General features: G+C 42.4%; 1 protein-coding gene across 5 annotated transcripts in view; it reads left to right on the forward strand.

The window, feature by feature from the left end:
• The window catches only part of LOC110527351 (probable phospholipid-transporting ATPase IH), a 91,393-nt gene extending 88,479 nt beyond the window's left edge, over positions 1-2,914 (forward strand). For 2 of the 5 annotated variants that reach the window (XM_036982643.1, XM_036982644.1), the window contains one exon: positions 455-2,914. In XM_036982643.1, coding sequence (XP_036838538.1) covers positions 455-715 — 261 coding nt within the window. In that variant the 3' untranslated portion in view covers positions 716-2,914. The remainder of the gene's footprint in view (positions 1-454) is intronic. The other 3 variants (XM_036982645.1, XM_036982646.1, XM_036982648.1) reach the window with 3 other exon arrangements.
• The last annotated feature ends 9,495 nt before the right edge of the window (positions 2,915-12,409 follow it).

Consider the following 12,409-nt stretch of genomic DNA (forward strand, 5'->3'; position numbering starts at 1 on the left):
TTCACCTTGATGTTCTCTGAGGACATGCTGCATGCTTTGACCGACCGTTCACTTCTTCAGTTTGCTTATGTTTTGCTCCCTGACATCTTTTGCTAACAGGGTCTGGTGTGTTTGTGTTGATGTGGTTTTGGGGTAGGGGTAGTGGTGGGGTTTGTCGTCTTCTGGGTCCACCATGTGGTCAATCCTGGTTCTGGCAGACAGCAGAGTGTCGTATGCAGGCTTTTGTTCCTACCCAGTTTAGACACACTGGATTAAATAAAATGTTTTTTAAATGAAAGACCACGATAAGTTGAAATGGTTGAATCAGGTTAATGCTGGGCTGGAACAAAACCCTTCACACACCACACCTTTGAGGACCTGAATTGGCTACCACTTCCCTTGATCCAGATAATAACTCCTCTGTTCTCTCCCTCTTTCCTCTCTCTCCTCCCATCTCTCCATCCCTCCCTTACAGAATGCAGACAAGCTGTATAACGGCCAGCTATCGGAGTTCACCCCGCTGGCATCTCTCCACGCGCCCACGCGCAGGAGGGCCGACCACCAGAACCCCATTCCCAGAAGGTCTGAACCCTTCACCAAAAAACTAATGTTCACCCACTGGAGGGGCGGGCCCGACTACTGCACTTTCACCCCACTCCTCCGATTCGCCGGCAACTCCCGTCACTCTGGGGCTGGCTATGCCAACAATGGGGCAGGGCCTGAGACCTCGGTGTAGTCTAGAATGGAGTTTAGTCTGATTTAGACTGGAAGTCTAGACCAAGATTTCAGTGTTGAGCAATTGACCACTGGAACAATCTGTCCTCTAGACAATAGATACTTAATCTAGACGCGCACAGTTACCAATGTCATTGTGAAAAAGCAAACAAACACCAAATACACACAGAAGGACGATCCACATGATCCACAGTCCTACTGCTGTGTTGTGTTAGCACAAGGAGCTGAGTGAACTGAACAGACTTGGCTCCAGGCAAGCAGTGCCTGTGGATTGGTGGAAAGGGCCTTGGCTCCACCCATTAATGTCTACTGTGGGTCCGAACCCTCAGACCCACCCTGCAGTGTGTGTGTGTGTGTGTGTGTGTGTGTGTGTGTGTGTGTGTGTGTGTGTCACTCCCCCGTATCTGTCTGTCAACTGTCTGTCAGTGATGTGGTCATTTAAAGTGTTTGTCATGAAGGATGTCACTCCCCCTTATCTCCCTGCCGACTGTCAACTCTCTGTCAGTGATGATGTCATTTAAAGTGTTTGTCATGAAGGATGTCACTCCCCCGTATCTCCCTGCCGACTGTCAACTGTCTGTCAGTGATGGTGTCATTTGAAGTGTCATAAAGCAGGGATGCCCAGTATGAATGGAAGATGTTCAGAGGTATTGCATGTGCTTTAACTGACCACACTTTCCTGTTTTTCTTTTGTCTTGTCTTTTCCTCTCTTCCTCTCTCTTTCTGTCCTGCTCTATAGAACAAACTGGTGTTGCCTCTGTGCATATCTCTTATCCAGGAACACCCCATAAGACACTAGTCTTTTCCAGTTCAGTTGTAAGTGGCTAGGCCGTGATAGTGGTTTATCTCTACTGGACTAGAGACAGTTCTGTGTGTGTAGCATCCCGTGTCATAGACTGTCCTTGTGTCTACTGTGGAGTGATGTGATTATACCTCCATTCCCCCTTGTAACCGTCCCATTTCCTGACATGGAAGCTGAGGCATCCTGCCTCACGTAGTGCTAAGGACCCACAGTGGGAAACCAGTATGCATGGGAATCCTTTTCCGCCTTAACATCTACACAGTGTTTCCTTTGAAATACACAGTAGTCTGGAACCAAAGGCTCAGAAAATACTTTTTCAATGGCTTGCCTTGCTGGTTATTGCCTTACACTGAGACTGGGTGGGACAGAGGAAGGTGGACAGTATTAGATAGGAGAGAGAACCTACTTTGTTTCTGGGCTTTAACGTTGTCCATGTAGATATCTAACATCTCTCACACTCAGATCTGAAGCCTTTAAAGAGCAGTGGATCTCTGTTACAGAAATACAACATGTAGAATGTAGACATTATGCTCAGCTGCTTTGCTCTGTCCTTTGGCATAAATAATATAGAACATACCCATAGAAGTCTCACACGATGCGTGAGAGCCTCATGAAGGTGTTATAAGTGTGTTATAATTCTATCACAAGAGTCTGTCAGGGGTCTTAACATCTCATCTGTCAATGTGTGCTCTCTCCCTCCCTCAGATCCTCTCTGATGCTTTTATGTTTCATTTTCTTTCTTCATGTGTTTTTTTTACCTCTACCATTTCTCCACTTGTTCCTTTTGAAGTGATGCTCGTGTGGATCTGTCCTCTCGAGCCTCACTACATCTCCTCCTCCTCACTGCCGCCTCCTCTCATCCTCCACTCCTCCTCTCATCCATTCATCCATTCACTCCTTCATCCGGTCATGCATCCCTCCATCCGTCTCCTAAGAACACAGTCTGTGTGGTGGGTGTAAGGAGAGAGAGAACGAGAAAGGGAGATGGAGGGGGGACTGTACCAAAACCAAGGTTTTTCTAGACACATTTAGATTTCTTGTGGTCCTGTGGTGCATTGTGGGATCTGTTCAAACCAAGAGGAACAAAAGTATATTGATGTCCCATATATAGAAAGGGATGTTGTAATACACAGTGTGTGTGTGTGTGTGTGTGTGTGTGTGTGTGTGTGCAGATATCTGTTTCATTGAAAGCAGCAATGATATTTAAGATGGCCGTCTGTTATTAGGTGGTATTATGAATCTTCACTGAAATGTAAAGACACTAAACATTATACCACAGTCAGAACTATAACACTGGACATTACACCAGAGTCAGAACTATAACACTGGACATTACACCACAGTCAGAACTATAACACTGGACATTACACCACAGTCAGAACTATAACACTGGACATTACACCAGAGTCAGAACTATAACACTGGACATTACACCACAGTCAGAACTATAACACTGGACATTACACCACAGTCAGAACTATAACACTGGACATTACACCAGAGTCAGAACTATAACACTGGACATTACACCACAGTCAGAACTATAACACTGGACATTACACCAGAGTCAGAACTATAACACTGGACATTATACCACAGTCAGAACTATAACACTGGACATTACACCACAGTCAGAACTATAACACTGGACATTACACCAGAGTCAGAACTATAACACTGGACATTACACCACAGTCAGAACTATAACACTGGACATTACACCAGAGTCAGAACTATAACACTGGACATTACACCACAGTCAGAACTATAACACTGGACATTACACCAGAGTCAGAACTATAACACTGGACATTACACCACAGTCAGAACTATAACACTGGACATTACACCACAGTCAGAACTATAACACTGGACATTACACCACAGTCAGAACTATAACACTGGACATTACACCACAGTCAGAACTATAACACTGGACATTACACCACAGTCAGAACTATAACACTGGACATTACACCAGAGTCAGAACTATAACACTGGACATTACACCACAGTCAGAACTATAACACTGGACATTACACCAGAGTCAGAACTATAACACTGGACATTACACCACAGTCAGAACTATAACACTGGACATTACACCGCAGTCAGAACTATAACACTGGACATTACACCACAGTCAGAACTATAACACTGGACATTACACCACAGTCAGAACTATAACACTGGACATTACACCACAGTCAGAACTATAACACTGGACATTACACCAGAGTCAGAACTATAACACTGGACATTACACCACAGTCAGAACTATAACACTGGACATTACACCGCAGTCAGAACTATAACACTGGACATTACACCACAGTCAGAACTATAACACTGGACATTACACCACAGTCAGAACTATAACACTGGACATTACACCAGAGTCAGAACTATAACACTGGACATTACACCAGAGTCAGAACTATAACACTGGACATTACACCAGAGTCAGAACTATAACACTGGACATTACACCACAGTCAGAACTATAACACTGGACATTACACCACAGTCAGAACTATAACACTGGACATTACACCACAGTCAGAACTATAACACTGGACATTACACCACAGTCAGAACTATAACACTGGACATTACACCACAGTCAGAACTATAACACTGGACATTACACCACAGTCAGAACTATAACACTGGACATTACACCACAGTCAGAACTATAACACTGGACATTACACCAGAGTCAGAACTATAACACTGGACATTACACCACAGTCAGAACTATAACACTGGACATTACACCACAGTCAGAACTATAACACTGGACATTACACCACAGTCAGAACTATAACACTGGACATTACACCAGAGTCAGAACTATAACACTGGACATTACACCACAGTCAGAACTATAACACTGGACATTACACCACAGTCAGAACTATAACACTGGACATTACACCACAGTCAGAACTATAACACTGGACATTACACCACAGTCAGAACTATAACACTGGACATTACACCACAGTCAGAACTATAACACTGGACATTACACCACAGTCAGAACTATAACACTGGACATTACACCACAGTCAGAACTATAACACTGGACATTACACCAGAGTCAGAACTATAACACTGGACATTACACCACAGTCAGAACTATAACACTGGACATTACACCACAGTCAGAACTATAACACTGGACATTACACCACAGTCAGAACTATAACACTGGACATTACACCAGAGTCAGAACTATAACACTGGACATTACACCACAGTCAGAACTATAACACTGGACATTACACCACAGTCAGAACTATAATACTGGACATTACACCACAGTCAGAACTATAACACTGGACATTACACCACAGTCAGAACTATAACACTGGACATTACACCACAGTCAGAACTATAACACTGGACATTACACCAGAGTCAGAACTATAACACTGGACATTACACCACAGTCAGAACTATAACACTGGACATTACACCACAGTCAGAACTATAACACTGGACATTACACCACAGTCAGAACTATAACACTGGACATTACACCACAGTCAGAACTATAACACTGGACATTACACCACAGTCAGAACTATAACACTGGACATTACACCACAGTCAGAACTATAACACTGGACATTACACCAGAGTCAGAACTATAACACTGGACATTACACCACAGTCAGAACTATAACACTGGACATTACACCACAGTCAGAACTATAACACTGGACATTACACCACAGTCAGAACTATAACACTGGACATTACACCACAGTCAGAACTATAACACTGGACATTACACCACAGTCAGAACTATAACACTGGACATTACACCACAGTCAGAACTATAACACTGGACATTACACCACAGTCAGAACTATAACACTGGACATTACACCACAGTCAGAACTATAACACTGGACATTACACCAGAGTCAGAACTATAACACTGGACATTACACCACAGTCAGAACTATAACACTGGACATTACACCACAGTCAGAACTATAACACTGGACATTACACCACAGTCAGAACTATAACACTGGACATTACACCACAGTCAGAACTATAACACTGGACATTACACCACAGTCAGAACTATAACACTGGACATTACACCACAGTCAGAACTATAACACTGGACATTACACCACAGTCAGAACTATAACACTGGACATTACACCACAGTCAGAACTATAACACTGGACATTACACCACAGTCAGAACTATAACACTGGACATTACACCAGAGTCAGAACTATAACACTGGACATTACACCACAGTCAGAACTATAACACTGGACATTACACCACAGTCAGAACTATAACACTGGACATTGCTATGACAAGGTTTACAAATAATGAATGAATTAGTGAATGATTCATGAATGAATGATTACAATGGATGACTAAATGATGAGTGACCGGCTGTAAGGAAGTGGATGACTCCAAAAATGGTGAGAACTGGTGTTTTTATCAGCACTTCTGTGGTCATCTGTTCATTAGTTAGAGGATGAATGAGACTGGTACTTAGACAGTCGTTTAGGATTGTTTATAATGTTGACTGACTTGTTTGCATGCTCTGCCTCTGTCATACCACTGAATGTAATGAGCTTCTCTGGGAGTTTATGAATCAAACAAGCATAACTTCTCTTTCTCTGACAGTTCAACACTCTCCAAACTGAAATATGACTTCTCTCTCTCTTAATTGCTTTGAGGTCTAGTCCAGTCAAAACCTATTCCATAAAAGCTTGAAAACTTGAAGCAAACTACGCTATTAACAGTCGACTGTATTGTCTAGAATTGATTGTATTGAGATTTGATATTCTGTGTAGCATTTTGTCTCTGTTAGGTTTCCTGTTTGAAATGGCCTAGAGCTCAACTCAAATGTCAGTTGGTTTGGAGGAAAGTGTTGGTTTTGTGAGCGACAAACCCTCAGAGAGATGGAGAAAGAGAGAGTATGTGCATTTTACTGTTTTAGTCCTGTAGGTGTTGCTGGCTATGCTTCAGAATATTGAATGTATATGAAGCCTACTCCTTAAAGCCTGTCATTATGACAGATATCTGTGTTTTAGGATCTTAGTAATATCAGCAAACAAGGATGGATGCTATTGAACAAAACTCCCACGTGTTCAACTGTGAGCTGGTTTGTTGCTGTTAGAATTATGTTGGACAAACCACTGCAGTACATCAGAACGTTTCCATGATCCAGAACGGAAACGATCACCAAATACTGACACGTAGTAAGAATGTAGTGTTTTTCAGGCAGCGACCCTGTTCTGATCAGAATTCTCTCATTTAGGTATTTTTGTATATCTTAGAAAGATCCTGTTTTGTTACTTTTTTTTTCCAACGGTAAACAGCCTGAGTGAACTATCTTAATTTAGCCACCATCTTTGCAACTGTCACGGGGAAGAGAGACATCACGCAAATGAAACAATATAGCTTTACAATTCTGCTTTCTGTCAATTAATATACTAAGATATCCAAGTACAATTGTCTCTTCTGTGTTCCTGCACTGAAATAATACATGTTTCTCGCATGAAATATGGGTTTGTTTTTAAAGATACTTTGAAAGCCATTGACTATGGTTTAAGGTGTGACCAAATGAATAACTATAGTAGATGTTTATTGTTCTAATATATAACTTTACTGACTTAGTGAGGCTTGAACTTTACAGCCAGCCTTTACAGTTTAACAGAATGTGTATTTCTCTTTTACAATGCATCGGCACATAGCGTTATGACATCACTCATAACTTTGACTATATTTACATATATGTATACTTCTGTACACTCTTTAAGGTGTGTGTGTATGTATATATATATATATATATATATATATATATATATATATATATATTTATATATATTACTGTATGTAGTAAAGGTAATTCATGTACAGTTTTGGGGTCTTTTTCTATACAGTTTTTAACAGATTGAATTCTGTAGATATATGTGGATTTTTGCCAGCCTTTCTGTAGCTATCAATGGCAAACAACTAATTGTACATGTGCTTGTAATAAAACCAAAAATGAAACATGAGTGTTGTTTTTGAAAGAAGATTATGAAAGAACCATTAATCGTCCAGTGTTATTAGCCTTACTATTATAATATTTTGTCATATTATATTCAATTTTCAGACATTTTCCCATCATGCACAACATTTACACTTCACCCAACAGCCAGATGGTGGTGCTGCAGTATGCCTTATAATGGGCTGTATGCCCAAGACCACCCTTAGTGTTGAACAGAGACTGGGATAACTCATTAATGTTCAAGATGTCATAATGATTAGAACGACTGTGTGAGATTTGATTTGATTTGGACATCCTTTTCAGTTTCCTCTACCGTCCTCGGGCTTCTGGATCTGAGATCTGTCAATCTGTCTGTCACGGATAAAGAGTATCTAGGCCAGCGTGCTTTATGACAGAATTTAAGACTTCCAGAATCCTGTATTTGTGATGCTTTTATGCTGTTGAAATTAGCTGTTAGGCTCATATTAATTTAAAGAGGAAAAAGACACAGTGAACTAAGTCTATATCCTTACATTTATTTTCAGACTTCAAACATGAATTATCCAGCACATTATTCCTAGGACCCTTATATTTCGTCCCTTGTAAGTGGTATTGGGGGAAACACTTGTGGTGTTTTTGAATGTGCTGAACATGAACACGGCTATGTGCAGGCGGAGGGGTTGTCCTCTTTAGAGCGGTCCCTGCGCCGCTGTGTGCCAGGAGAAGGTTTTAACGTACACTTAAAAACGCTCTCAGCTCCTCACATCCCTGACGATGGATGTCTGGCAGCGGAAAATAGGATTTACCCAGAACTGAGAAATGGAGATGGAGAGAAGGGATGGATGTGGAGGGATGTGGAGGGATGTGGAGGTAGAGGGAGCCAGAGTTAGGGAGAAGGAGACGGAAAGATAGGATTTACCCAGAACTGAGAGATGGAGATGGAGGGATGTGGAGGGAGAGGGAGTCAGAGTAAGGGAGAAGGAGACGGAAAGATAGGATTTACCCAGAACTGAGAGATGGAGATGGAGGGATGTGGAGGGAGAGGGAGCCAGAGTAAGGGAGAAGGAGACGGAAAGATAGGATTTACCCAAAACTGAGAGATGGAGATGGAGGGATGTGGAGGGATGTGGAGGGAGAGGGAGCCAGAGTAAGGGAGAAGGAGACGGAAAGATAGGATTTACCCAGAACTGAGAGATGGAGATGGAGGGAGAGGGAGCCAGAGTAAGGGAGAAGGAGACGGAAAGATAGGATTTACCCAGAACTGAGAGATGGAGATGGAGAGAAGGGAGGGATGTGGAGGGAGAGGGAGGGATGTGGAGGGAGAGGGAGGGATGTGGAGGGAGAGGGAGCCAGAGTAAGGGAGAAGGAGACGGAAAGATAGGATTTACCCAGAACTGAGAGATGGAGATGGAGGGATGTGGAGGGAGAGGGAGCCAGAGTTAGGGAGAAGGAGACGGAAAGATAGGATTTACCCAGAACTGAGAGATGGAGATGGAGGGATGTGGAGGGAGAGGGAGCCAGAGTAAGGGAGAAGGAGACGGAAAGATAGGATTTACCCAGAACTGAGAGATGGAGATGGAGAGAAGGGAGGGGTGTGGAGGGAGAGGGAGGGATGTGGAGGGAGAGGGAGCCAGAGTAAGGGAGAAGGAGACGGAAAGATAGGATTTACCCAGAACTGAGAGATGGAGATGGAGGGATGTGGAGGGATGTGGAGGGAGAGGGAGCCAGAGTTAGGGAGAAGGAGACGGAAAGATAGGATTTACCCAGAACTGAGAGATGGAGATGGAGGGATGTGGAGGGAGAGGGAGCCAGAGTAAGGGAGAAGGAGACGGAAAGATAGGATTTACCCAAAACTGAGAGATGGAGATGGAGGGATGTGGAGGGAGAGGGAGCCAGAGTTAGGGAGAAGGAGACGGAAAGACAGAGGAGAGAGGGATAAATAGAGGAGCGATGGAAAGAGTAGAGAAAAGAAAGCTGGACTCCCAGTTGGCCTGTAAAAACTTCCATGTGTATTATTCAATCTGTAGACCATGTTATGTAATTATTGAAACGGCATCAGATGTCTGTGGTAATATGACATGTGATCGGGGGGTGTGGATCGTGATCAGGGGGTCTCACGTCCCAGTATACATGGTGTAATACCTCTGATTAGAGAAGTGTGTGCGTGTGTGCTCATGTGTGTGTATGCACGTGTGTTTTGCACACGTGTGTGAATACTTGATAACCTGCATATGTGTGTATGATGCCCACATGTGTGTGTGTGTGTGTGTGTGTGTGTGTGGAGGGGTAAAGAACAACCTGAGCCTTAGGAGATCTTCAGGTAGAAGGGAGAGACCTCCTGCTGCAGTACATGAGAATAAACCCAGATTAATTGCAACATAGCGATCTAGCATGTCATATATTTGTATTTATTAAGGATCTCCATTAGTTCCTGCCAAGGCAACAGCTACTCTTCCTGGAGTTTATTAAGGATCCCCATTAGTTCCTGCCAAGGCAACAGCTACTCTTCCAGGAGTCCAGGAAAATGAAGGTAGTAATGAACGATTGGTGACTTGCATCTATAGAAGTCTCTGCTTTTTGTCTGACGTTTGTTAGTACAAAACCATGGCATCTTTTAGCATCTACCCAAATACCCATCTTGGAATATCACTAATGGAGCCTTTATAGCCTGTCGAAGTTTCATGGGTACATTATAATACAGCACATGTTCTGCCCTCAGAGTTGTCAGCCTGTGTGTATCCATGCTAATAACAGAGTCGAACTGACTTGACAAGCCAGGCATTTGATTAATGAATTCTCAGCTGTTTTTGACAAACATTTTGTCACCTGTTGTAAAAGCACACCATTCACCGCGGGTAGACTTGATTATTCTGTAACATACTGGATTAAAGTCATTAATCCTAATAAGCACTGAAGGACCATCTACAGTGCTATCTCAGTTCTAGAGGCTTGCTGAGGTAGAGATCTTAAAGCAAAGCTGCTATTCACAATGTTTAATGGAGTGTGTACTGCCGAGGCATTCAGACGTGAAATCTCAGAATTAGGTCTGAAATTGCTGTTATTTGCTAAGATTGTTTATGAATCATTACACTTTTTTTTTCTTTGTCTGTGGAATTGCCTGTTCATTACTGACTTCTAATGGTGTTTTAATAACGGATCAGTTCACACTGAGTCGAGTAGTGGTGCGGTGGGTTTTACCAGAACTCCACTTTTAGTTTGGGAGCTATGCATCTAGGGACAGTTGTTAGAGGACCTTCAGCTACTAGAGAAACTATTTTTATTTTCTACTTTGTAGGGGGGGTGGACATTTTTATTCAATGCAAACATGATTGACTTATTGAGTCTCTGTGAAGCGAGCACAACACACCATTCAGTAAATAAAACAAACCCAAATCATTGAGATAAGGTTAAATGACGCTCTATATAAAACCAGATATCCAGACAACACTCTTCCACAACACCAGACAAGCAACACAGTAGTATATCGCAGTAATGGTTTGCATTTGAATAAAGTCCCTCCAATCCAAACTCTCTACCTGCACCCAAACGAGGGTGACCTGATGCGGCCTGGGTGTGTTGACTCCAGATGAAGCTGTATGACCCGTCTCACCCCAGGAGCCATTAAGGCGGAGCCTGTGACAGTTACTATGACACCTGTGATTCTGAGAGCCCGGCACGATGGCCCCTGAACGCTTACTCAAATCAGGAAGTGACTAGAATGGGAGCAGGAGCAGAAAGCTTCACAACACCTCTAACCTCCCGCCTTGATGGAGTCAATTGTGCAGAAATTCCATTCCATAGCCTTTGGGAGCTCATCTCGATGTGACTACACAACACAATACAACACAATACAACTTTATTATTCCCCTATAAGGAGCAATTTAAGAGGGACTCATTGAGAGCAAAATAGCACAATTACAGTCCATACGTCCTCAATGTACTGTGCATGCCTCTCACTCTATGTAAGCCTATAGATACATCCATACTGTTCATTAATTCTATATTATACCATGACATCCCCTTTGTCTCACCACGAATGTGAGAGATGTACCATATAAGGACTAATACAATTTGACTAACAATAACCATACAGAGCTTTTGTCATTTGACACGTGATTTAGCCGCATCAGTTTTACATTGCTGGACAAAACACATGTTTCTACAAAACACAGCCCTGTTGTTCTGTATATCACTGTGCCATCATTATTACACATTCGGAAAGATATTATGATCCGAATGAAATAATCAGTATTTCAATGAGGCTGATACGTGCCTCAGGGGAAAGGAGACAGGAGGCTGCGTACTGTGGCTCTGTTCAAAGTTAGATCAGTGGGTTGATTGAATGGTAAGAACCATGGGGGTTATTCATGACAAACGGAGGATGACAATATTCCCTCAACTCTACCCAACGAGGAGTTTGTTCGTCCCTTCTAAGTGTTCTATTAGAATCACAACTCCCTAAATCCTATTTGGATTCAGTTCCATTCCAGAATGTTGAATGACTTCCAAGTGCCAGTGGCAACGTATTGCTATTTATTCCCATTCTAATAAGGAGAAAAAGACATGCAATTTCTATTGTTAATCATGTTAGGGGACTATTTTACTGTAATGTAAGAAGACAGGGAGGATCAAGATGAAAGCCCACGCGATTTGGAAGCATTTTTTTCAGAAGCTCTTCAGTTATGAGACCACGTTGAAAATGTAATATGCCAATTCAGTTCTAATCACACCGATCAGAATGGACACTTTGAAATCAGAAGAGCCAGACCTGGATATTAAATAAATGATGACAGAGTTCTGCATACGGGAGACCCATGCATTTATATTCACTTAGCCTTTATCTCAATGATATTTTCTGGTTAAATGTGGTAAAG

This window comes from Oncorhynchus mykiss, chromosome 7 (assembly GCF_013265735.2).
Source record: "Oncorhynchus mykiss isolate Arlee chromosome 7, USDA_OmykA_1.1, whole genome shotgun sequence".
Classification (NCBI taxonomy): Eukaryota; Metazoa; Chordata; class Actinopteri; order Salmoniformes; family Salmonidae; genus Oncorhynchus; species Oncorhynchus mykiss.